This window comes from Jaculus jaculus, chromosome 23, assembly GCF_020740685.1.
Source record: "Jaculus jaculus isolate mJacJac1 chromosome 23, mJacJac1.mat.Y.cur, whole genome shotgun sequence".
NCBI classification, from domain to species: Eukaryota; Metazoa; Chordata; class Mammalia; order Rodentia; family Dipodidae; genus Jaculus; species Jaculus jaculus.
The window spans coordinates 10,510,730-10,537,665 of NC_059124.1; the positions used below are offsets into that span (position 1 = coordinate 10,510,730).

A 26,936-nucleotide genomic window follows, 5' to 3' on the forward strand; every position below is an offset into this window, starting at 1 on the left:
CCAGATGCAAAAGGTGGCACATGTATCTGGAATTTGTTTGCAGTGGCTAAAGGTTCTGGCACACCCATTCTATTTGCTTCTTTCTCTCTCTAATGAAGTAAATAAATAAAGGTGTGCATCACCATGCCTGGCAATTTTTATTTTAGCTGCTGCAAATAAACTACAGATGCATGTGCCACTTTCTACATCTGGCTTTATGTGGTTACTGGGGAATCAAACCTGGGTCATTAGTCTGCAGGCAAGTGCCTTAACCAATGAACCATCTCTCCAGCCTAAGTTTTTTTTTTATTTTTATTTACTTGAAAGAGGGGGGAAGAGAAAGAGAAAATTGGTGTACCAGAGCCTCTAGCTGCTGCAAATGAACTCTACATGCATGTGCCACATTGTGCACCTGGCTTATGTGGGTCCTTGGGAATTGAGCTTAGGTCCTTTGGCTTTGCAGGCAAGGGTTTAACCGCTAAGCCACCTCTCCAGCCCTGTCCCCTTTCATTGAAGCAGGGTCTCACATTATCCCAGGCTGGTCTGAAAGGCATGGCACTCCTCTTACCTCATCAGTACTGGAATTGAAGACTCCCGACTCTGAAAATGGAAATTTAAGATACAGAAAAGAATTAACTGACGAAGCTATGTTCCTGAAGGATTCAGGAAGTACAGAATCCTCTGTAGGGGAGTATAGGTGAAGACGCAGAGAGGACTGTAAATAGAGTGACCCTGAGAGAGTGCACACAGCTGATTTGTCTGTCAAGAGAAAAAAGGGGGTGGGGAAATGGCTCGGTGGTTAACAGGGTCTCCAGTGCAAGCATAGAGGCGAGAGACCCTCGAACTGATCTCTCCACACACACACACACACGTAGCCTGACATGGCCACACGTTTATAAATAAATATTGTCAGTAATTTAAACAGATGCCATTCTGAAAAGTGAGAGATAAAGAGGCGCAATTAGACAATAATCCAGGGCAAGGATTTTATTTATTTGGAGAGAGAAAGAGGCAGAGAGAATGGGCGCTCCGGGGCCTGCAGCCAATGAAAACAAACTTCACGTGCCACCTTGTGCATGTGGCTTAAGCGGGTACTGGGGAATCTTTATGCTTCATCGCTAAACCATCTCTTCTGCCAAAGAATTTTTTATTTTAAAACGGTTTTTTCTTTTATTTGTGAGGAGAGCGAATATAGGCGTACAAGGGTCTTCTGCTGCTGCGAATTAACCCCAGATGCATGCGTCACTTTGCGCATCTATATTTACGTGGGTCCTGGGGAGGCAAACCGATGGCTGTAAGCTCTGCAAACAGGTACCTGTAACGGTAGAGCCATTTTCCCCAGCCCAAAGAGGTTTCTTGTCGCGGTGCGGTCTCGCTCTAGCCCAGGCAGACCTCGCTCTCACGACGCTCCCCACCCCAAGTTCCCCAGTGTCCCCGCACAACGCGGTCGAGCAGGCGGCGCCCGCCCGGCTCCGGCACACTCCAGAGCTAATCGGCGGCGGAAGCAGTCTCGAGTCGCGAGCCCCGCCCCTTCCGGGGTCAGTGATCCGCCCCTTCCGGGGTCAGTGATCCGCCCCTCCCGCCTCCTTCCGGCCCCTCCCGGCCGGCCCGCGGGCGCGAGCGGGCTCAAGATGGCGGCCGAGCTGGAGTACGAGTCCGTGCTGTGTGTGAAGCCCGACGTCAGCGTCTACCGGATTCCGCCGCGGGCCTCCAACCGCGGCTACAGGTACCAGGCGAGGCGCTGCGGCGCGGCCTCCGCGGCCTCCCTGTTCGGGCGGGGCTGGCCGCCGCTTCCCTGCGTTGCCGGTCCCCGCGCCGCTTCTGCTCTGCACGGCTGGAAGCCTTGCGGGCTCTCGTTCGTGACGCGCCGCCCGCCGGGTCTCCCGTGCCCAGTCATGCTGGGCCCCGTCTGTGGGCGCCCGCGACCTGAGGCCGCGCTCAGCGCACCGCACGCCGAGCACCCTTGAGCCCAAACGGTCCGCTGGCCACTGCTGGGACGATCTTGTTGCTGACCCTGCGGTCAGTCTCCTCGCCCACCCTTACCCGCAGTGGGCAGCAGTAAGACCCGGCTTCCTCTTGTTCCTTTCCATTATGGTCTTCTTTGGGTTTTATTAGTCTACGGTGTTTTCCGACTACCTTTCCTTCCGCCCTCCCTCCCGCAGTCCGTTTTCTTGTTCAGTTAGCTCAGCATTTTCTCTGTAGGACCTAACCGACCACCTTGTAATCCAGCGATTTTGTGAGGGTGTGAGGATGGAAGACGCTATGGAATTGAAAGAAAATGTGCATGTTAAAAACTAAGTTAAAAGCCGGGCGTGGTGCCGCACGCCTTTAATCCCAGCACTCTGGAGGCAGAGGTAAGAGGATTGCAGTGAGTTCAAAGCCACCCTGAGACTACGTAGTGAGTTCCAGGTCACCCTGAGCTACAGTGGACACCCTATCCCGGAAAACAAAACAAACCAAGAAAGCCACCACAAAATAGTACCTGTACAAAGAAATACATGCAGCAGGCTTGTTCCTTGTGTTTTCCATTCATACTTAAGAGTAACTCAGCGTTATAACTAGCATAGGTAATGACCCATTACAAAGTTAGTAGATGGGCACCTCTAGAATGTTGTTTTGAGCAGATTGAGATACTTGGGGGTAGAACAACAAGAGGGAAGAAAATGTCCTACGAGGATTTGTCTTCAGCAGCTGTGTTCAAAACCCCTGCCGGGACTGGGGTGTAGTGGCAGTGAAGTGCTTGCCTAGCGTGCCCATGGCTCTGGGTTCACTCTTCAGCACTGTGAAAACAAAAGGGAAAAAAAAAACTTCAGTAATGTTTCCATCCTCTTTATAGCATTGTGCTTACAACCTTGTTAAACTCATTTAGATCATTTATGGTCACTTTTCTTGTCTTCAAACATGTGTTTTTAGCCCAGGCAGGACTCAAGCTCATGATCCCCTGCCTTTGGCTACCAAGTGTTGGAATTTTAAATATGCATCACTACACTGGGCAGTCTTTAGGTTCTTTTATTTTTATTTTAGTTAGTTTATTTTTCTTTATTAGAGACCAAGAGAAGTCGTGAGAGTGAGAATGGACACACCTCCTTGTGCATCTGGCTTATATGTGTCCTGGGGAATCTAACCTGGGTTCTTAGGCTTTATAAGCAAGTGCCTTAACTGTGAAGCCATCTCTCCAGCACTGCTTTTGGTTTTTTGGGGTGGAGTCTCACTCTAGCCCAGATTAACAGACTTACTTGGAACTCACTATGTAGTCTCAGGCTGTCCTTGAACTCACAGCAATTCTCCTACCTCCATTGTGTACCACCACTCCTGGCTTATTTTTTATATTTCCTTCCCTTTCTCTCTCCCACACACTCACATATACACGCAGAGCCTGAGTGTGTGAAGGTTAGAGGACAGCTTGAGATGTTGGTCCTCAACCTTGTGCTGGGTTACAGGCAGGGCTGCTTCACTGCTGCATATGCCAGGCTAGCTGGTGGTCAGGCTCCAGTGCAGTCTCCTGTCTCCACCCCCCATCTTGCTACAGGTGCGCTGCGATTGGGTAAATTCAAGTCACTTGCTTGTGCAGCAAGTGTTTTTACCCATTGAGCCATCCTTCTAGCCCAGTCTTCAAGCTCTTAAGAGGGCAATTGTTAATAGCTTATAATTTGACCTTTTTTTTAAAAAAAATCCATTTTATTTATTAATTTTGCGAGAAAGAGGGAGTCGGGGGGAGAGGGAGAGAATGGGCGCGACAGGGCCTTCAGCCACTGCAAACGAACTCTAGGCTGTGATCCTTGTGCATTTGGCTAACGTGGGTCCTGGGGAATCGAACCAGGGTCCTTTGGCTTTGTAGACAAACACCTTAACTGCTAAGGCATCTATCTCTCCAGCCCTAATTTGTCCTTTTTAATACTCCTAGTAAAACAAATCAGAATGTGCTGTTTTAGTAAATTGGTCATACATATTAAGTTCATGCAAACACAGCTATACTTTTTTATTTTTATTTGTTTGGTTTTTTGAGATAGGGTCTCATTCTAGCCCAGGCTGACCTGGAATTCATTCTGTAACCTGGGCAGGCTTCAAACTCACAGCCCCTTGAGTGTTAGGATGATTTTAGGCATGAGCTACAGTGTCCATCCTGCCTTCTTTATCTCAGTCATTGTCCAGTTGTTTACTCAGGCTCTGCACCTTGAGTTTTTCTTTTTTTGGTGGGGGTGGGGAGGCAAGGATAGGAGGAATTGCACCTTGAGGATTTTTGTTTGTTTTTTGTTTTTTCAAGGTAGGGTTCCGTTCTGGCCCAGGCTGGCCTGGGATTCACTATATAGTTTCAGCGTGGCCTCGAACTCACAGTGATTCTCCTACCACTGCCTCTCAAGTGCTGATCTTTTTTATTTTTATTTATTCATTTATTTTAGAAAGAGAGAGAATGGTGCACAGGGGCCTTAGTCACTGCACTCAAACTCCAGATGCTTGCGCTACCTAGTGTCCATGTGCGTGACCTTGCCATTGCCTCACCTTTTGTGTGTCTCGTTGACATGGAGTCTGGAGAGATGAATTTGGGTCCTTAGGCTTCTAAGGCAAGCACCTTAACCACTAAATCATTTCTCCAGCCCTCTTTTATCTTTTATTTATTTATTTGTGCCCCCCCCCCCCAGATAGGATCTCGGGCTAGCCCAAGATGACCCGGAATTCACTATAGTCTTAGGGTGGCCTTGAACTCATTTTTATCCTTCAACCTCTGCCTTCCAAGTGCTGGGATTAAAGGCATATGCCACCATGCCTGAACAGGTGCTCTAGGGCCTCCAGCCACTACAAACAAACTATAGATGCTTGTGCCACCTTGTGTATCTGGCTTATGTGGGTCCTGGGGAATCGAACCGAGGTCCTTTGGCTTTAACTAGCAAATGCCTTAACTGCTAAGCCATCTCTCCAGACCTTAAAACTTTTTTTATTGACAACTTCCATCATTATAGACAATAAACCATGATAATTCTCTCTCCTTCCCCACTTTCCCCTTCATAAATCCACTCTTCATTGTCTCAATTAGCCTCTTATTTTATTATTTTTTTATTTTTTGGTTTTTCGAGGCAGAATCTTGCATTAGCTCAGGCTGACCTGGAATTTACAATGTAGTCTCAGGGTGGCCTCCAACTCAACAGTCCCTACCTCTGCTTCCTGAGTGCTGGGATTAAAGGCGTGCGCCACCATGCCAGGCTGGCTCTTACATTCTTTCTGTCACCTCTTCTGCGATAGAACTGAGTATTAGAGGGTATTATAGAGATGTTTCAGTACTGAACATCTGTCACATCTCAGCAGTATGTTGCCTTTTGGGTGATCCCAGTGGTCACCACCATGTGGAAAGAAGCTTCTCTAACTAAAAGTGAGAGAAGCATTACTATATGGGTATGAGCATTAAGAAAAGTGCTTACAGTGCAGTTTGGTGAGCATAATTTATGCATTTAGCCAGACACCAGCAGGCATTACAACCCTAGAGCTCATTACCTCCCCTACCATAGGCTTTTGACTAGGTTTTCAATACTAGGCATGTATTCCCTCCCATAGAGCAGGCCTCCAGTCCGATTAGAGGGCAATTGGTTTCCCCCTTAACAGACTGCTGTTGTTGCATCTGTTGGGTTATTTAGCCTGGCTGGCCAAACTTAAGGCTTGCAGTGTACACTCTTGATTATCTCCACTGATGATTTCTGTCTTCCATAGTGCTGTGCAATGTAGCTGTTTCTAGCTTTCTGTCAGCTGGTGTATAGGGAGGAGGTTTTAGCTCAGCTTCAGCTTGATTCCTCAGGGTCCTTGCAACTCAAGCATGTCAGTCTAGCAATAAGGTTAGCCACCTGTATTCATGCTCTTTCAAGTCATCACCATGGCTCTCCTAGCACAGTTGTAGTAGTTTTTAAGCTAATCCTCCTGCTTCAGCTGTCATTCCCCTGCATCTCTTCTCCACAAGAAGAAATTATTCTTTTAAAATATAAAGGGGAAGGGACTCTCATTTGTCGACAGTCTGATGTGCCGTCTTCACTCACCATAAAAACTGAAGTTCTTTGCTGTCGTGCAAGTCCTGGTCTGCCCTGTTCCTCTGCCACTTTTACTCTGCTCTACAACAGCGGCTCCCTTCGGCTTCCTGGCTGCCCTCAGACATGCCAAGTAAGCTCTCCTCTCAGCACCTTTCTGCTCACCATGTGTACACCCTCCTCACTTGTGCTCCATTTCCTTGCTGCTCACATTTCACTCTCCCCACCCACCCAGGGTAGGGTCTTTCTGCTGTAGCCCAGGCTGACCTGGAATTCACTGTGTAGTCTCAGGCTTCCCTTGAACTCACAGTGATCCTTCTACCTTGGCCTCCTGAGTGCTGGGATTAAAGGTATATGCCACCACACCTGGCTATATTTCACTTTTGTGAGGCCTACCCTGACTTTGTTTTCCGTGATACTAGTAATTGACCTGGTGTGTGGTAGGTAAGCATTCTACCACTGAGCTACGTCATTGGCCCCCTTAGTACCCTCTTGAATCCTGTAGCCTATTTCATCTTTCACTGTCCTCCCAGAGTTACCAGCCTCCACATCCATCCCCTCTCCCCACCACACTCCAAGTTAGGGCCTCACTGTAGTCCAGGCTGACCTGGAACTCATTCTGCAGCCCCAGGCTGGCCTCGAACTCACAGTGCTCCTCCTACCATTGTCTCCTGAGTGAAGTGCTGGTATTAAAGGCTTTTGCTACCATGCTTAGCTTCACATTTTCTTTTTGCCTTGAATTTATAACCTAAGGTGCTAATTATGTTACTACTTATGTTCCCTTTTTACTGTCTGTCTTCTATTGGAATGTAAACCTATTGAGGGAAGACTCCTGGATTGCTGTTGTGTCCTAAGCATCTAGCATAGTGCCTGCCACTTAATAAATACTGTAAATGTTGGTTGAATATTTTAACCAATGAAAGATAATAACATGGTTAGTAATGTGTGAAAGATTTTCCCCTTTTGGCGGGTTTGTTTGTTTGTTTTTGGTTTTTCAAGGTAGGGTCTCACTCTAGGCTCAGGCTGACCTGGACTTCACTCTGTACTCTCAGGGTGGCCTTGAACTCTCAGTGATCCTCCTACCTCTGTCTCCTGAGTGCTGGGATTAAAGGCGTGTGCCACTACGCCCAGCTAGATTTCTGTTATAGATGTTTTGTCAGGTAGTTAAATTTTTTGTTTTTTTAGAGAGAGAGAATTGGCACGGTAGTGCCTCAGCTACTGCAGTCGAACTCCAGATACTTGCGACATTTAGTGGGCAAGTGTGACCTTGTGCTTGCCTCAGGCATACGTGGGATCTGGAGAGTTTAACATGGGTCCTTAGGCTTTGCAGGCATATGCTTTAACCACTAAGCCATCTCTCCAGCCCTCAGATGTTGTTACCTTAGTAATAAGAAAAAATTTCATTTGGTAGCATCATTTACAATGATAAAAATGGTGTCATCATTAGAAATTGTATTTTAGTTGTGTTTTTTTTGTGCTGGATTATAAGGGCTCTCAAGTATGTTTGGCAAGTGGTCTATCACTGAGCTACATCCCAAGCTCCCCAAAATTTAAATGTTTGATTGTTTTTATTTATATTTTACATATTTTTATTGATACTGATTAGATGATTAAAGTTGTCCAGTATAAACATTGTGACTTTATGTAGCATGAACTATCTAAGAATATCATGATTACTGGTAATTATTTAATAGATAGAATAGGCAGTTCAGGAAAGAGAACTAGAAATATAGTTAATGATTCTTGGTAGTCTTTATTATGTTCAGGAAATATAGCTCATGTCTGAGGCTTCCTGTTTTCCTGTCCTAGGGCATCTGATTGGAAATTAGACCAGCCTGATTGGACTGGTCGCCTCCGAATCACTTCAAAAGGGAAGACAGCCTACATTAAACTCGAAGATAAAGTTTCAGGTAAAGTGCAGATGACCCTGAATGTACTTCAAAGTGTAACTGGAATGGAAACAACTGTTCAGAGTTCATGCTTGCTTCCTTTGCTCATAGAGGTTTTTTTTTTTTCTTGTCTGTCAGGGGAGCTTTTTGCTCAGGCACCAGTAGACCAGTATCCCGGTATAGCTGTGGAGACAGTGGCAGATTCTAGCCGCTACTTTGTAATCCGCATCCAGGATGGTACTGGTAAGGGATTTGGAATTTTTAAATTGAGGGTTTTTTGGGGGGGGGTGAGGATTTCAAGGTAGGGTCTCACTCCAGCACAAGCTGACCTGGAATTAACTATGTAGTCTCATGGTGGCCTTGAACTCATGGCAATGGCAATCCTCCTACCTTTGCCTCCCACCTCCCAAGTGCTGGGATTAAAGGCATGTGCCAACACACCCAGGTTTATTTATTTATTTATTTATTTATTTGAGAGAGCTTGAGAGGCAGATAGAGATAGAGCATAGTCACTCCAGGGCCTCCAGTCACTGCAAACAAACTCCAAATGCATGCGCCATCTTGTGCATATGGTTTACATGGGCCCTGGCAAATCAAACCTGAGTCCTTTGGCTTTGCAGGTAGAAACCTTAAATGCTAAGCCATTTCTCAAGTCCTGATCTGGAATTTAAAAATATATGTATTTTGTTTATTTATTTATTGGAGGGAGGAAGGAAGGAGGAGAGAGAGAGAAAATTAAATGGGTGTGCCAGGGCCTTTAGCCATTGCAAATGAATTCCAAACACATGTATATAGCACATGGGTACTGCTGAGTCAAACCTGGGTCCTTAGGCTTCACAGGCAAAAGTCTTAAATGTTAAGTCATCTCTCCAGCCTGGATCTGGTAATTTATTTTATTCTTTTAATTTTTTTAATGTTATTTTAGAGAGGGAGAGAAAAAGAATGGATGTGCCAAGGCGTTTAGCCACTGTAAGCGAACTCCAGATGCATGCGCCACTTTGTGCTTCTGCCTTACGTGGATTCTGGGGAATCAGACCTGGGTTCTTTGGCTTTGCAGGCAAATGCCTTACCATTAAGCCATCTCTCCACAACCCAGTGGAATTTTTGATGGGATAAGGTTAGGAAAACAGTCAGTGAACTTTAATAAAATTGTGTCCTAATTGCATTTCTCTTACTTTTTTTTTTTTGTTTTTTGTTTATTGAGGTAGGGTCTTACTCTGGCCCAGGTTGACCTGGAATTCACTATGTAATCTGAGGGTGGCCTCGAACTCATGGCAATCCTCCTACCTCTCCCTCCCCAATGCTGGGATTAAAAGTGTGTGCCACCACACCCGGCCCATTTATCTTACTTTTGTTGACTTAAGTTTTTCTTCTATCCTTTTCAAACTTACTGTAGGTATTAAAGGAGGATTAACATGTTATTTGTAATAGATATGAACTTAAGTTCAAGATATGGTGGTAATACATAGGCATTAAAACAAGATGTAAGCTGGGTGTGGTGACGCACACCTTTAACTCCAGCACTTGGGAGGCAGAGGTAGGAGGAGAATCACTGTGAGTTCAAGGCCACCAGGTCAGCCTGGGCTATAACAAGACCCTACCTCAAAACAGTAACAAAAAAAAAAGCCAAGATGCATACTTAACAAAGAACACTTTATGCTCATTATTATTTTATTATTATTATTTTTTTGTGGGACCTTCTTGAATCATCCATTTCTAAAGCAGTAATTCTCAGTCACAGCTCCATGGCTTAAAGTAGAGGCAGGTAGCCAAAGATCTTGTAGTATGTTTATGTGTGTATGTAGGTATATATAATATGTCTCATATATAATGCAGAGCCATAAGTATCTTGAGCAAGTTGTCTCTATTGCAGTTACTCAGTTTTGCTGTTGCACAGTGAAAGCTACGTTTGCTGTGAGGCCAATTTGATGGACTCTATTTCACTAATGCCATTTATAAACTAATGCTGTGGCAGAATTTGTTGACACCTCACCTATGAGGAAACACTTCACAGACTTCATGTAGTTAAGGAAGCTGATATGCTTTCATTGGGTTAGGAGGAGTTGTGGAGAACACACTCTGAACCTCTTCATCTCATCACCTATGGGGAAACACTTCACAGACTCCATGTAGTTAAGGAAGCTGATGTACTTTCTTTTTTTTTTTTTTTTTGGTTTTTCGAGTTAGGGTCTCACTCTGGCTCAGGCTGACCTGGAATTCACTATGTAGTCTCAGGGTGGCCTCGAACTCTCGGCGATCCTCCTACCTCTGCCTCCCGAGTGCTGGGATTAAAGGCGTGCACCACCACGCCCGGCTTCGATGTACTTTCTTTAGGTTAGGAGGAGTTGTGGAGAACACACTCTGAACCTCTTCATCTCATCACCTATGGGGAAACACTTCACAGACTTCATGTAGTTAAGGAAACTGAGGTACTTTCATTAGGTTAGGAGGAGTTGTAGAGAACATACTCTGAACCTATTCACTCTGAACCTGTTCATCTCATCACCTATGAGGAAACACTTCACAGACACCATGTAGTTAAGGAAACCAAGGTGCTTTCACTAGGTTAGGAGGAGTTGTAGAGAACACACTCTGAACCTCTTCATCTCATCACCTATGAGGAAACACTTCACAGACTTCTTGTAGTTAAGGAAACCAAGGTGCTTTCATTAGGTTAGGAGGAGTCGTAGAGAACATACTCAACCTGTTCATCTCATCACCTATGAGGAAACACTTCACAGACACCGTGTAGTTAAGGAAATCAAGGTGCTTTCACTAGGTTAGGAGGGGTTGTAGAGAACACACTCTGAACCTGTTCATCTCATCACCTATGAGGAAACACTTCACAGAATCCATGTAGTTAAGGAAACTGAGGTGCTTTAATTAGGTTAGGAGGAGTCGTAGAGAACACAATCTGAACTTCTTCACTCTTCTTGTCACAGGGCGCAGTGCATTTATTGGCATCGGCTTCACAGATCGGGGAGATGCTTTTGACTTTAATGTTTCCTTACAGGATCACTTCAAGTGAGTGGTTTGTCTTTATTGGTTCAGTAATTACAGGAATGCTGCTTCTCCAATGAATGAGTTGTCTCTTGTCACTTACCTATTTAGTAATTATTATGCCCAGATCACGGAGTCTCCAAAGACCACCAAGAGAGTCAGACATGTATGCAACAGCAAAGAGCTTTATTTTGGGCTTAAGCTCGGGCTCCAGACTTTACTAATGCAGAGCCCCGAATGGCATCTGGGTGGAGCTTTTATTAGTTTCAAACAAAGAAAAGGGGAATTTCCAATGTAGCAGTTACATGATTGGTTGACATTTAGCAAGAGCATATATGTTGCAAGCTGATTGGTCACATAGTAGCTGAGGAACCTTAAGCAAACTTATCTATAGTTGCAACAGCCACAGGGACGTTTAACATCTACTTGGTCCTTTTTTTTTTTTTTTTTTTTTTTTTTTGAGGTAGGGTCTCACTCTAGCCCAGGCTGACCTGGAATTCACTATGGAGCCTCAGGGTGGATTCGAACTCGTGGTGATTCTCCTTCCTGTGCTGGGATTAAAGGCGTGCGCCACCACGCCCTGCTACTTGGTCCTTTTTGATTGGCCCATTACAGGGATTATTTTGGGTTCTGAGCAGCTTGCGGTTGTTTCTCCCAGTAACTGCAAAGTGCTGTATCAGTAATTTGGGCCCTGCAGGGAAACAGAAACTTAGGCCTATTAATATCTTTAAAGTCTGTCATGGCGCTACTTGGGGCTCTTTAGTAATGTAGTTCATTATGACCTCAGGTTACTTGCTTCCTTGCCCTTGTGTCGGCCCAATTTCCTTTCTGTACGGTCTGTAATATATTTTAAGGACCTTGTACAGTGACCTGTGGTAATGCTTTTGTTTATGCCATTGGACAATTTACCCTTCCTTTTTAGATAGGAGGGGGAGGCATACAGTAACAGTGGGCCTGTTTGTGGAGAGCTGTGTGCCAAATTTTTGTTGTGTAGCTAATGTGTTTTGTGTCTGTGTTTCTTCAATCCACCTAACTTTGGCACAGCTATGGTGAAGACCACCGTGTAACGTCATCACTTCTTACCTCACCCAGGCATACTTTTCTCCTGGCTCATGAATCTCTGAAGTGGTAGAAAACCTCTCAGCACAGGGTGTAACATAAGAACCAAGTAACACATCCACGTTGTGGCAGCCCTCACCCATGGGGCTGGGCATAGTGCAGAATGCCTCCTTTTGGGGCGTCTAGTATGCATTCCTTCTGGGGCCTCACCCAGGTTTGCCTGTTTTGGCTTTTTTTTTTAAATATCTTAAATATCTTTTTTTTTTAATAGTCTCTTCTTCTGTTTTCTAAATAGATCTAGATTTGTGTGTTAGTTGTTGCTTTCAGGGAATTCCAAACTCAGATAATTTACTTTTTCCAAAGGTGGGTCAAACAGGAATCTGAGATTTCCAAAGAATCTCAGGACATGGATAATCGTCCTAAGTTGGATCTAGGCTTCAAGGAAGGACAGACCATCAAATTGAGTATTGGGGTGAGTATTGGTTTTTTTTTTCCTTAAATTAGCATCTTACTCTAGCCCATGCTGGCCTCGAATTCAGTCAGCAGCCAAGGCTGGCCTTGAAGTCAAGGCCGTCCTTCTGCCTCAGTCGTCTGAGTATGGGATTAAAGGTGTGCACTACCACGCCTGGCTGTGAATGTGATTGTTTTCCCCTTGTGGTAGTGTCTCAACTGGCCCAGGCTGACCTGGAATTCACTATGTAGTCTTAGGGTGGCCTTGAATTCACAGTAATCATCCTCTGTGCCTCCCAAGTACTGGGATTAAAGATTTTGTTTGTTTGTTTGAGGTAATGTCTTACTCTAGCTCAGGCTGACCAGGAATTCACTATGTAGTCTCAGGCTGGTCCCGAACTCACGGCGATCCTCGTACTTTTGCTTCTTGAGTGCTGGGATTAAAGAGGTGTGCCACTACAGCCACCACACTTGACTGTGAATATGATATTTTTGTTGTTGTTATTTTTTATTTTTTCAAGGTAGGTTGTTTGAGGTAGGGTCTTGCTCTATCTCAGGCTAACCTGGAATTCACCATGTAGTCTCAAGCTGGTCTTGAACTCTCAGCAGTCCTTCTACCTCTGCCTCCCAAGAGCTGAGATTAAAGTCATGTGCCACCATGCCTGGCTTTAATTAATTAATTTTTTTGGTTTTTGAGGTAGGGTCTTACTCTAGCCCAGGCTGATCTGGAATTCGTGTAGTCTCAGGGAGGCCTTGAACTCACAGTGAACCTCCTACCTCTGCCAAGGGCTGGGATTAAAGGCATGTGCCACCACGTCCAGCTTGTGAATATGATTTTTAAAGCAATAACATTTTTCTATTATTCTACAAGTCTGTGCCCTCCATTCATATTTCTTCTTTTTTGATTCTTTCTTCTTTTGTAGAACATTACAACCAAGAAAGGAGGTGCTTCTAAACCCAGGACTTCAGGGGCTGGGGGCCTAAGCTTACTCCCACCACCACCTGGAGGCAAAGTTACCATTCTCCCACCATCTTCCTCAGCTCCCATCAGCAATCATGTCACTCCACCACCCATTCCAAAATCTAACCATGGAGGTAATGATGCAGGTAAATCCAGACTTTTAACTGTGAAAAATCTCATGTTATGGTTTGCCAAGGAATGTTGATGTTTTCTGCTAGGAAGTTGCTTTTGGGGACTGACAAGGTGATTCTGCTAAAGGAATCAGTTTTTAAAATAAATATTTTATTTATTTATTAGAGAGAAAGAAAGAAGGAAAGAAAGGAAGGAAGGAAGAGGCAGATGGTAGGGGAAGGACATGCTATTGCCTCTCTAAGTCTTAAAAAAGAAGACTGTTTCCAGGCTGGGGAGCTGGCTACGTGGTTAAAGGTTCTTGCAAAACCTGCTGGCCTGAGTTCAGTTCCACAGTACCTAGGCAAAGCCAAGTGCACAAAGTAACACATGTATCTAGAATTTGTTGTAATTTCTGGTGGCAGGAGACCCTAGTATGCTCATACATATTTCTCTCTTTTAAGTAAATAAATAAAAACGTTTAAAAGAGATAGCCAGGTGTGGCGGCGCACGCCTTTAATCCCAGCACTCGGGAGGCAGAGGTAAGAGAATAGGCTTGAGTTCAAGGCCGCCCTGAGACTCCATATTGAATTCCAGGTTGGCTTGGCCTAGAGTGAAACCCTCCCTCAAAAAAACAAAAAAACAAAAAAAAAAAAGTATTTCTTTATTGTTTATGGTTAGATGCTAGAAGGCATGTGAGTCAGATGGACTGAGGTGATGGTATGGCTTTGGTACTTAGATCAAAATGTAACTTGTTATTTTAAAAATTATTATTTTTTGAGACATTGTCTTATGTAGCTCAAACCAATTTTTTATTTTGGTAGTGCTTTTGTTTTTAAAGTGGAATGCAATTTACATATAGTGAAATAGTCAGGTTTTAATGAACACAGCTATTATAAGGAAAGGAATGTAAACAGCATCTTTTTTGGTAAAATCACTTTAATGTTTTAGAAACCAAGGTCATGTAACATTCTCATTTTGTAGTTAGAAAACCAAAATGGAGAGAAGTTTTTCTATTTTTTATTTTTTTCTCAATTCTTATAACATCTTCCATGATTATAAAAAATATCCCATGGTAATACCCTCCCTTCCCCCACTTTCCCCTTTGAAATTCCATTCTCCATCATATCCCCTCCCCATCTCAATCAGTCTCTCCTTTATTTTGATGTCATGATCTTTTCCTCCTCTTAACGATGGTCTTGTGTAGGTAGTGTCAGGCACTGTGAGGTCATGGATATCCAGGCCATTTTATGTCTGGAGGGAGCCAAACTATCTTTGAACTAACTGTAGCGAAAGATGATTTTGAATTCCTAATCTACCTGTTTTCCTTCTCACTTCCCACGTGTGGAGATTATAGGTGTGTGCCACCACACACACACATATTTTTTCCTCCTTGTTTTTTTAAAGGTAAGGTCTTTACCACAGGCTGACCTGAAACTTATTCTGTGGCTCCAGGCTGGCCTTGAACTCATAGTGATCCTCCTACCTCTGCCTCCTGAGTGCTGGACACACAATTATTTATTATTTATTTGTGTATGTGTTGTGCCAGAGTCTCCTGCTACAGCAAATGAAAGCCAGACACTTGTGCCACTTTCTGTTTGGCTTTACATGGATGATAATGAATTGAACATAGGCCAATAGTTTTGTAAACAAGCAACTTCAACCTGTGATCCATCTGCAGAGGAATTCCAGATTCATGCACCACTTTGTGTGTCTGGCTTTATAAGGGTACTGGGGAACTGAACCTGGGCCATCAGGCTTGCATGCAAGAACCTTTAAACACTGAGCCTTCTTTCCGGCCCCCCACCCCAAATTTTCTTTTGAGGTAATTGTAGATTCATATGCAGTTACAAGAAATAAGGAAAGGAGCTGAGTATACTGGTGTACACCTATAATCCTAGCACTTTGGGGATAGAGGAAGATCAGGAGTTCGAGGCCATCTTAAGTAAATAGCATGCTCAAGGCTAACATGGACTATGTGAGACCCTGTCTCAGAAACCAAACCAAAACAAACCAGTGCAAAAAAATAATGAAATTTGTGTGTGCTCTTAATTGAGTATCCCTCAGTAGTGACATCTTACCAAACTGTTGTTGAATATTACAGTCATAAAATTGACACTGAAACCATCTTTTTTTGTTTTTGTTTTTTCAAGGTAGGGTCTGACTGTATGTAGCCCAGGCTGACCTAGAATTCAGGGTGGCCTTCAATTCACAGCAGTCCTCTTCCCTCCCGAGTGCTGGGATTGAAGGTGTGTACCACCATGGCTGGTGAAACCATCTTTAAAAATTTGTTTATTTGGGAGAGAGAGAGAAATAAGCAGACACAGAGTGAGTATGGGCATGCCAAGGCCTTCTGTCACTGCAAATAAACACCAGACACATGCGCTACTCTGCATCTGGTTAGGGAATTGAAACCAGGCTGTCATACTTTGCAAGCAGGTTCCTTTAGCTGCTGAGCTATGTCTTCGGGCATCTTCTAATCTAAAAGTTTTTTTTTGTTTTGTTTTGTTTTTAGGAATTTCTGTTTATTTATTTGAGAGAGAATGAGGCAGAGAGAGAGACAGAGAGAGAGAGAGAAAAATCGAGCGCATATCAAGGCCTCCAGCCACTGCAAACGAATTCTAGATGCATGTGTCACCTTGTGCATCTGGCTTATATGGGTACTGGAGAATCAAACCTGGGTCCTTAGGCTTTGCTAGCAAGTGCCTTAACCACTAAGCTATTTCTCCAGCCCTCATCTTCTGATCTTATTTAATAGTATTCTCATTTATGTGGACATGTATATACATGTGTCTCTTTATGCAATTTTATTGTGGTGTTATGGATTCACCATCATAGTCAGTAGGCTGTAGAATAGTTCTGTCACTGTAAGGATCCTTTGTATTACCCTTTTACATTCACACCCATCTCCCTTCTAGCTTTTCTTCCCCACTCCTTGACTTTTTTTTTGTTTTGTTTTGTTTTGTTTTTCGAGGTAGGGTCTCACTCTGGTCCAGGCTGACCTGGAATTAACTCTGTAGTCTCAGGGTGGCCTTGAACTCACGGCGATCCTCCTACCTCTGCCTCCCGAGTGCTGACTTTTTTTTTCTAATACCACATTTTATTCAGATTTTACAAAGGCCTGCGGGAAGGGGAAAGCTGGGAGGTAAGGGGAAATAAAGTGGGGAAAAGAGAAGTATACCATGTAGAGCCCAGGATCTGGGGAGAAAGCATGGAAAGAAAAGAGAAATGAAAGTTCAAGGAGCTCCTGGCACGTGGGGAGCTAGAGGAGAAAAGGAACCTATGCGGAGAGTAAAGGCTAGGGTACCCTCCCAACTGGGCCTGGGCTAGAGCCTAGGCCGAGCCAGTCCAGGCTCAGCTGAGGGAAAAACTCACCCACAGCTATAAGTTCTCAAGTGATCAAAGAGCGAGCCCCATCCTTGACTCTTAATCACTGATTTGCTCTTTGTATAAATTTATGTCTTCTTTTGTTTTCTTTTCTCTTCTTTTCTTAACAGTCTACTTTTTATCTAAGATTATAGATTCAAACAAATAATCTGAACCTTTTACCTGGTGAGGTACAATTTAATATATACAAAAATACAAGAGGAAGAAAGACCAGGAAAGGAAAGAAGTGGTGCTGATGGCAGGGCCTCAGCAGGGCTGCAGATGAAGCCCACAACAGACTTTTAAACAAAGTCTCTCAAGCTGAAGGAAGATGCAGGGCTTGGTTCTCACAGGCTGGAACAGTGCTTTCTTCATGAAATGCAACTGTAGGCTGAGCCAGGACAGGGCAACTTAGAAGCACACACACAGCTGACCAGGAACTTAGAGAAAAGTCTCCAATGCAGTCAGCAGTCCTGGCCTTTCCTCTTTTTCCCCCTGATATTTATTTATTTGCAAGCAGAGAGAGGTGAGAGGAGGGGCCAGGGAGGGACTGACAGAGAATGGGCCTGCCAGGGCCTCCAGCTGTTGCAAACCAATTCCAGATGCATGCTTCACTTTATCCATCTGGCTTTACTTGGGCACTGAGGAACTGAACCGGGGACATTAGGCTTTACACACGCAAATATCTTAACCACTAATCCATCTCTGTAGCCTAATTTTTTTTTTACCCGAAGTAGGGTTTCATTCTAGCTCAGGCTGACCTGAAATTCACTATGTACTCTCAGGGTGTCCTTGATCTCATGGCAATCTTATTACCTCTGCTTCCCAAGTGCTGGGATTAAAGGTGTGCATCACCACACTGAGCATTGTAGTCTAATTTTTAAAAAATTATTTATTTGCCAAGGGGGAGAAAGAGAGAATGAATATGGGTGGGCTAGGGCCTCTTGCCACTGCAAACAAACTCCAGATTCGGGCGCCACTTTGTGTATCTGGCTTTACATACGTTCTGGGAACTTTGCAAGCAAGTGCCTTTAAGTACTGAGCCATCTTTTCAGTCCCCTGCATAAATTTCAGGAGTGTTATATAAATGAGATCATTCAGTCAGTAACTTAAGGATTAGCTTTTTTTTTTTTTTTTAAAGTTATTTATTTATTGAAAGGGAGGGAAAGAGAAAGCGAGCCAGGGCCTCAGCCACTGCAAACAAACTCCAGATGAATGTGCCCCCTTTTGCAGGCAAACGTCTTAACCGCTAAGCCATCCCTCCAGCCCTAAGGATTGGCTTTTAAAAAAAATGCTTAGCATAATTCTCTTAAGATTCATCCAACCTTTTCTGTCCTCCCCCCCAGGTAGGGTCTCACTGTAGCTCAGGCTGGCCTGGAATTCACTACATAGTCTCAAGGTGGCCTCGAACTCACAGCGATCCTCCTACCTCTGCCTCCCCAATGATGGGATTAAAGGCGTGCACCACCACACCCAGCTTTCATCCAACTTTTTCTTGCAAACTTGTTTGGCTGTTCTTGCAGGGGACCACAGCTTCTCATATATCCTCAACCTAAGACTGGTCCTCTTCTATTAAGGCAAGGTTGTTCTCTTCCACTGAGCACGCAGCTTCAGGGGGGATGCACGTGGACATGGAGCAGTGAGGCAGGACGGTAACACCCTTCCCTGGTGATCAGTGAGCTGACAGATGTGGCAGTTAGATCGTCCTCAAAAGTTTTTATTGTTTTGTTTTTTGGAGGTAGGGTCTCACTGTGGCCCAGACTGACTTGGAATTAACTATGTAGTCTCAGGATGGCCTCGAACTCATGACGATTGTTCTACCTCTGCCTCTCCAGTGCTGGGATTAAAGGCATGTGCCACCATGCCCGGCCCCAGTTGTTTATAAGAATGTTTTGTTCTTTTTTAGTTTTTCTGAAGTAGAGTCTCGCATTAGCTCAGACCATCCTGGAACTCACTCTGTAGTTCCTGGCTGGCCTCGAATTCACAGCAGTTTTCATATCTCTGCTTCCCAGATGTTAGGATTAAAGGTATGAGTCGCCATACCCAATTAGTGTCTCTCTCTTCTCTTTTAATATGGCTGAGTAGTATACTCTGATAGATATTTACAATTTTTTTAATTTTTATTTTTTATTGACAACTTCCATAATTATAAACAGTATCTCATGTTAATTCCCTCCCTCCCCCCACTTTCCCTTTTGAAGCTCCACTCTCCATCATATCCCCTCTCCCTCTCAATCAGTGTCTGTTTTATTTTGATGTCATCATCTTTTCCTCCTGTTATGATGGTCTTGTGTAGGTAATGTCAGGTACTGTGATGTCATGGATATCCAGGCCATTTTGTGTCTGGGGGACGCACGTTGTAAGGAGTCCTACCTTTCCTTTGGGTCTTACATTCTTTCCGCCACCTCTTCCATAATGGACCCTGAGCCTTGGAAGGCATGATAGAGATATTGCAGTGCTGAGCACTCCTTTGTCACTTCTTCCAAGCACCATGATGCATTCTTAGTCATCCCAAGGTCACTGCCATCTGAAAAGAGGAGGTTCTCTAACCAAAAGTGAGAGTAGCATTAATATATGGATATGAACATTAAGAGAAGTGCTTACTGGGCAGTTTGGTGAGCACAGTATATGCTTTTAGCCAGAGAGCAGCAGACATTATATCCCTAGGGCTCATGACTACCCATTTGTAGGTTTTCAGTATCAGGGATGTATTCCCTCCCATGGAGCATGCCTCCAGTACAATTAGAAGGCAGTTGGTTTCCCCCATAACAGATGTGCTACTATTGCACCCGTTGGCTCATTTGGCCTGGCTGGCCAAATATAAGGGTTGCAGTGTCCACTGTTGAGTATCTTCACTGGTGATTTCTCTCTCTCCCCTTGAGCTGCATGCAGTGTGGCTTTTGGTCTACATGGAAGACATTTTCAGCTCAGCTCCAGCAGGATTTCTTACCACAGTGTTTTTAACTATCACCCAAGGAAGAATGTCTGCTTTTCCCCCAGCCCCAACTTTCTTGACTAATAGACAATAGAACTAAAGCTGCTGTGACCTGTATATATTTGCGAGTGAACATACCTTGTAACTTGCAAGCTTTTTCTTACTTCCTTTTCTCTCTTTCTGCCTCTTACCTTATGTTCAGATATCCTGTTAGATTTGGATTCTCCTGCCCCTGTCACGGCTCCAGTACCAGCTCCAGTTTCTGCAAGCAGTGACTTGTGGGGAGAATTCAGCACTGCATCCAGGTAGTGGCCACAAAGTTTCCAACATCTATCTCAGTGTGTAAAGTGTAGGAAATGTGTCATCAGATTCAGCTTAGATCAGGGATTTATGTCATGTGAAGTCTTCAGTAGGAATTCTAGATAAGGAAATGTAGGAATGTTGTAATAGTGTGAGTTGTGGGATAAGGTTTGAGGGGGATAGTTCAGGTCTTGGTAAGTAAAATTACTGTCAAGTGCTTTTAGAAGTTCTTGACAACAGTTAGAATCAAGTAAAGAATGGAGTAGTTATCCTAATAGGCCTTTGGCTTTCTGTCTTTCTGTCTTTCAGCTCTGTTCCAAATCAGGCACCACAGCCATCCAACTGGGTCCAGTTTTGAATTTCATTGGCAGGACAGACTTGAATAAAAATGACCCTGGGGGCACCATGCTATGAGGGAAGTTAGGAACTAACACAAATGGACAATCTTTTTCTTAGCTTCTCCACTGCATTCAAGCTGATTTTTGTCACCTTTGTTGTTACTTACTGTGCAGCCAAGAGAGTATCTGTTATTCCTGCTCATAAACAAGGCAGGGGCTTACCACACTGTGGCTGACCATGCAGAGTTCAAAAGGGCCAATGACCTCTGGTATCTAAAAATTTTCTGTATCCTTTTCAGTTCTTGAACTTGTAATCATCTCATGAATTGTGTGCCTCTTGGTGAAGCCATATTTGGCAATTTCAGGGGACACAAAAACCTTGAAACTTCTCCATTAATCTAAAATTTCAAAAATAGAGTGACCTCAGAGTGAGAGTTTTGAGGGTAGGTTTGGAGAAGGGCCTGTCCTGGGTGTCTTGTAAGACCTCCATCAGGCTCTAGCAGTCTTAGCTTACAACCAGTGCTGAATGAGGCTCTGTTGCCCTCTTGTGTGTTCACGTCTTTTCCTATGATAAGAGGGTCGTCTGTGGCACCTCCATTCTGTTTGTTGAATAGTTCATCATCTTAGACACAGTGGGTGTTTCTGGGATGAAGGAGGCTCAAGAGGCTGTGCTTTCTAAGTTAAACAGCCTATAGAAGTATTTAATATCTTGCAACTCCATGTAGTTGCTATATTTGAAGCACAGCATTGATTTATATTATCCTTTAGCTGACCTAAAGTTGAAGAGTTCCATGTTTTTACCCTGGTCTGTGGAACACAGAGGTTGAAAGCACTTAACTCATTCAGTGCCCATACTGCCTTGCTGTCTGGTTATCTAATTCCTTTCTGCAAACATTGCATTTTCAGTCCATCTAGCTCTTCATTGAAAGCTGCTCTTGTTTATTTGTCATGTATGAAGGAAGCTGGAGAGCCACAGCTTTATTGTGACAGGTTTTATCCCCAGGCCTTTATCCATCAGCTAGGCTATATTAAGTCTTAACTATAAAATTGTTGTCTCACTCCTTTCCCTCTGCCCCACCCCACTTCTTTTAAAATGCTGTGAAGAGTCCCCCTCCTCAGATGAATGGGTAGTATCTGTTTTGCTTGTTAATGGGCAAATTTGAGGATGAAATAGGAAGATACACATTCTTCCTTACCTATTTGTATATGTACATTCTGGCTGAAGAGGGCCTATATTTAGTTTCAAATAAATTATTTCTCCTGTATTTCTTTCTAACTTTTTCTAAAAGTTAGTTTTGGGTCCATTGTGTTTTTCATTGCCTTCCTTTTCAGGCAGCTCTATTATTGCAGAGCCGTGGTAGGACATTTCAAAATTCCAATTAACACACTAAAAGTCTGTGAATTACTAGTAATTAACTACTGGGACGCCTAGTTTCTCAATCTTCCTCCATGTTGTGTGCTTTGTATTCTTAAGATGATAATATATTATGTATTTGAATTGTGTAAAATTGAATATGAAGTTTAAGATATATGTATATAAAGTATATGTTGTACTGGTGCAATAATGGTAATTAAAATATAGAAAAATACTGTTTTGTTTTTTTTTTTATCTTTTTCCACGTCATCACTACTGTTAATTGAACCTAGGCTTAATGCATGCTAGGGAAGCACTTCTCTGTTGAGCTATATTCTCAAGTCCAAATTGTCTGTTTAATTACCTTTTTAATTTAACTGACTCAGTGCAAAAGACTCGATAGTAAGTAAAAGGATATGTGTACTTGCTGTTTTTCAAGAAACAGGCCTTTTTTAAAAGAATCACTTCAGGGCTGGGAGATGGCTCAGTGGTAAAGGCACTTCCTTGCAAAGCCTGAAAGGTTGGTTTCAATTCTCCAGTACACACATAAAGCCAGGTTGCACAAAGTAGAGTATGTGTCTGTAGTTTGTTTGCAGTGGCGAGAACCCTGGTATTCTGTCCCTCTCTCATTCTGTCTTTTCTGTGCTTGGAAATAAATAAATTAAAAAACTTAAAAAACAAATACAGCCTAGGGCTTCGGAGAGATGGCTTAGTGGTTAAAGGTGGCTTGCTTGAAAGGTCTGCTTGCCTAGGGGTAATTCCTCAGTACCATGTAAAGTCAGATGCACAAGGTGACAATTGCATTTGGAGTTTGTTTAGAATGGCAAGAGACATAGGGCATCCATTCTTTCTCTTTCTTTGCTTGCAAATAAGTAAATAAATACTGCAAAAAAGTGTAGACTTCTGTGTATAGGGTTCTAAACCAACACAGTTCCTATTACAGTAAATGAATGTTACTTTCTGGTACAGTTAATTAGCCTCAATTTACTAAGACTATCTTTCATATACTAAAACTGACCATCAGCAGAAAAGAAAGGGTTCAATGAAAGCTAGAACTAGCCAGTTGTAGATTAAGAAATGAAAAAAGGTCTTGATTATCAGAGATGAGTCAGAATAATGTGGGTTCTGCTTTGTAAGAAATGCTGAAGTAGTTGAAATTGACACAAACTGCTGATAACTGGCAACATGACAACATAGGAAAACTGTTGTAGTCAGTTCCACAATGTAGGACAAGTCAACCAGACAGTTTATGGGAGGAAGGGATTTATTTCAAGCTTACAGAGCAGGGTAAGTCCCATCAGTAGTGGAAGAAGCTGGCTCACTTTCACAGATCTAAAAAGAGAGAAAAACCACCACCCAGTTAATGCCAACAAGCCACAAGTGTGAACCCAAGCTCAGTGCTTCTCTCCACACCTGTGGTATTTGGATGGATGTCCCTCAATAGAGTCAGAAGTTTTATTCAAGTTTGTAACTTGGTATCACTGGGTGGGTCCTAGGGCCCAGCCCTAAGGTGTGTTTGGGGACAGATCCAGAAATCCAGCCTAAAGATAAGCAGTGTATGAACTCTGCCGTGGGTTCCTGAAGTGTGCTTGCTTATGGTGCCAGTAGTGGTATTTCTCTCTGTGTGGACCCCTGAAAGAGACCCAGCTTCTGCCATTACGGAACTTCTGGATCTGCAAGCTTCAGTAAATCCCGTTCCTCCCGTTAACCATGTCTGGTTTGGAGGCTCATCCCAGTGGCGTGAAGCTGACTACAACACCTTTTGGCTGGCATCATATCCACTCCCAGTGGTAGGTTTCCCTCTTCCCCGGCCCTTCCCCCCTGTAGTAGGAGTCTGCTTGTTAAGAGACTGAGCTGCAAACTCAGTTTTAACAAAACACCTGAGTCTTTGGGGCCACACATTGAAACTACAGCAAAACCATAAAACTAGCTGGTGGAATCGTTGGGGGTGGTGGCACATGCCTTTAATCCCAGCACTTGGGAGGCAGAGGTAGGATTGCCATGAGTTTGAGGCTACTCTGAGACTACGTAGTGAATTCCAAGACAGCAATTTGCTAAACAGTAATAGGTAACCAATACCCTCCCTTCTTTTTGTGTAAAAACAGAATTGGCAATGTTAACCTGGGCATGGTGAATTAGGCCTGTCATTCCAGCATGTGGAGGGTGGAAGCAGAAGGATAAGGACTTTATGGCCAGCCTAGGCTATATATTGAATTCAGGGCTACCTTGGGCTACATGGGACCCTAACTCACAAAAAGAAAAAAGAAAAGGAAAGATTTAGCTGGCCATGGTGGTGCATGCCTTTAATCCCAGCACTTGGGAGGCAGAAGTAGGGGGATCACTGAGTACAAGGCCACCCTGAGACTACATAGTGAATCCCAGGTCAGCCTGAACTACACTGAGACCTTACCTTGAACCCCCCCCCCCCCGCAAATAATAATAATAAAATAATAGAGACTAGTGGAGGGAGGGAGAGAATACGATGGATAGTGGAGTTGTGAAGGGGAAAGTGAGGGAGGGGAGGGAATTATCATAGTTAAGTATAGACATTCTCAATTTTAAAAAAGGAGATATGGACCTAGGGTTTAGGGTTCAAGATCTTTCCTGAACCCCTGAATGACTTGGAATTGGTCTCAGGCTGGCCTCAAACTCTGTACCCTACCTCAGCCTCCTAAGTGCTAGAGCTAAAGCCATGCACCATCATACTAGCTGTTTTGTTGTTTTTTAAATATTTTTATTTAGTTGAACGGGGGGAGGGTGTATACAGAGTGTGAGTATGGGTGTGCCAGGACTTTCTTCCACTTTCTTCTTCATAAATGAACTCGAGATGCATGCCCCACTTTGTGTACCTGGCTTTACATGAGTACTGAGGAAGTGAACCCAGAGTCAAGTTTTGCAAATGAGCACCTTTAACTGCTGAGCCATCTCTCCAGCCCAGGGTTGTTGTTTTCTTGTTTCTTTTTTGTTTTATCTTGTTTTTTGGGATAGGGTCTCACTCTACCTCAGGCTCACCTGTAATTCACTACATAGTCTCAGGATGGGGATCCTCCTACCTCTACCTCCCAAGTGCTGGGATTAAAGGCATGTGCCACCACGCCCAGCTTAGTCTATTTTATTTTGATGTCATCATCTTTTCCTCCTATTATGAGGGTCTTCTGAAGGTATTGCTGGGTACTGTGAGGTCATGGATATAGAGACCAGTTTCTATCTGGACAGTTATATAAGGAGTGGTACCCTTCCTTTGGCACCTACATTCTTTCCACCACCTCTTCCACAGTGAACCCTGAGCCTTGGATGGTGTGATAGAGATATTTCTGTACTGGACGCTCTTCCGTCACATCTTCTCAGCGCTATGTTGCCTTTTGGGTCATCTCAGTGATCACTGCCATCTGAGGAGTTGATTTCCTCCAAAGCAGACATGCCACTATTGCACCCGTTCAGTCCTTTGGCCTGTCTGGCCAAACTTGAGGCTTCCAGTGTCCACTGTTTTCACCACTGATGATTTCTGTTTTCCATAGGGCTGTATGCAGTACAGCTTTTTCCAGATTTCAGTCGGCTGGTCTACAAGGAGGAGGTTTTCAGCCCAGCCACAGCTTGTTTTCTCAGTGACCTTTCAGCCTAGGCATGTGGAGTCTTCAACAATAGGGTCTTAATATCTGTTTTTTGTGGGAACACAAGGACCTTGGCAATAGCCTGTAATGTTTGGAGGCAACAGGGACCTCCCTGGCCAACAACTCAGGAAGGTATCCCATCTCTGGCACTGAAAACTGTTGCTTTGTACATTCAAATACAAGTTAGATTCCAAGGTCATTTCTCCTGTAATTTACTAAGTTTCACAAGATAATGATGGTAAAATTTCATATTATTTGACAACAAGGAGTGTGGATTTGTTTGTTGAGATTCTTTTCTAAAAGTAACAGTGAAAAAGCAGTGTGCTTTCTTGTTTCTAATATGTGTATGAATTACCCCATTTAGATGATGTGTGTCAGTGAACTTCATAGCTAGCGGCTATTTTCTTAGGAGTTTCTCCAACTTTGTTGTAAACAATTATAGTTACTCTATGATATGAAACAAAATCTGTGTTTTCATCGAAATTTTCTATGTCTTAGAGCAAGCGACTACCAAACAATTTCGTTACTGTGACAATTTTGACTTGGAGGGAAACCATGTTGAAATTTACTGCTTTATATATTCTAACAGAACAAGTTAGATTCTGAGGTCATTTCTCTTGTAATTTACTAAGTTCCACAAGATAATGATGGTAAAATATCATATTTGACACAAAGAGTGTGGGTTTGTTGACATTCTGTTCTCAAACTAGCAGCAAAAAAAGTGCACTCTCTTGTTTCTAATGTGTGTTTGAATTACCCTGTTCAGATGATGTGTGTCAGTACACTTCATAACTAGTAGCTATTTTGTTAGGAGTTTTGTCAATTTTCTCCAACTTTGTTCAAATCGATTGTGCTCTATAATGTGAAACACAGTCTGCATTTTCATTGCAGTTTCTATGTCTTAGTGCAAACAGCTACCAAACCATTGTACTACTATGACAATTTTGAGATGGCGGGAAACTATCTTGAACTTTCTTGCTTTGTACATTCTAACATGAAAAGTTAGATTCAGAGGTCATTTCTCTTGTAATTTACTAAGTTCCTTAACTTCCAGGTAAAAGCAAATGCCATAAAGATCCAGGGAATCTCTGTGTGATAGAAAAATGAGGCACCTGACAAGCATGTGAGTTACCTGGTCACTTCTGCATGGGACATGCAGACCTTACAGAGGACTTGAGTCATTGCGTATGAGTGCTGAGCTCTCTTCTAGCCTGAGGACCACCCTCTGTGTAGACATCGAGGACACTCCTAAATTCTAAAAAAATATGACTGACCTAAACCCATATGCAAGTATCCACTTTTGTTTTAACTTATAAGCTCAGGGAAAATTGCTGAAGTTGGGTGTTAGAGTCAGTTTCACATTGCTAGTAGAAATCACCCAGCCGAGAGTAGCTTATGGGACTGGAGAGATGTCGTAGTGGTTAAGGTGTTTACGTGCAAAGCCAAAGGACCTCAGTTAATTCCCCAGGACCCATGTAAGCTAGGTGTACATGGTGGTGCATGGATCTGGAGTTTGTTTGTAGTGGCTTCAGTTGAAAGGATGATATATTGAAGACTCCTTTCAACATAGATAAAAAG

General features: G+C 43.4%; 1 protein-coding gene across 1 annotated transcript; it reads left to right on the forward strand.

The window, feature by feature from the left end:
• The first annotated feature begins 1,566 nt into the window (after window positions 1-1,566).
• On the forward strand, window positions 1,567-21,982 carry Necap1 (NECAP endocytosis associated 1). The gene is made up of 8 exons (XM_004668647.2): window positions 1,567-1,705; window positions 7,797-7,897; window positions 8,015-8,119; window positions 10,819-10,900; window positions 12,299-12,407; window positions 13,309-13,492; window positions 19,958-20,060; window positions 20,365-21,982. The coding sequence occupies exons 1-8, from the start codon at window positions 1,611-1,613 to the stop codon at window positions 20,411-20,413; spliced, it is 828 nt and encodes a 275-aa protein (XP_004668704.1). The 5' UTR covers window positions 1,567-1,610; the 3' UTR covers window positions 20,414-21,982.
• Window positions 21,983-26,936: the final 4,954 nt, after the last annotated feature.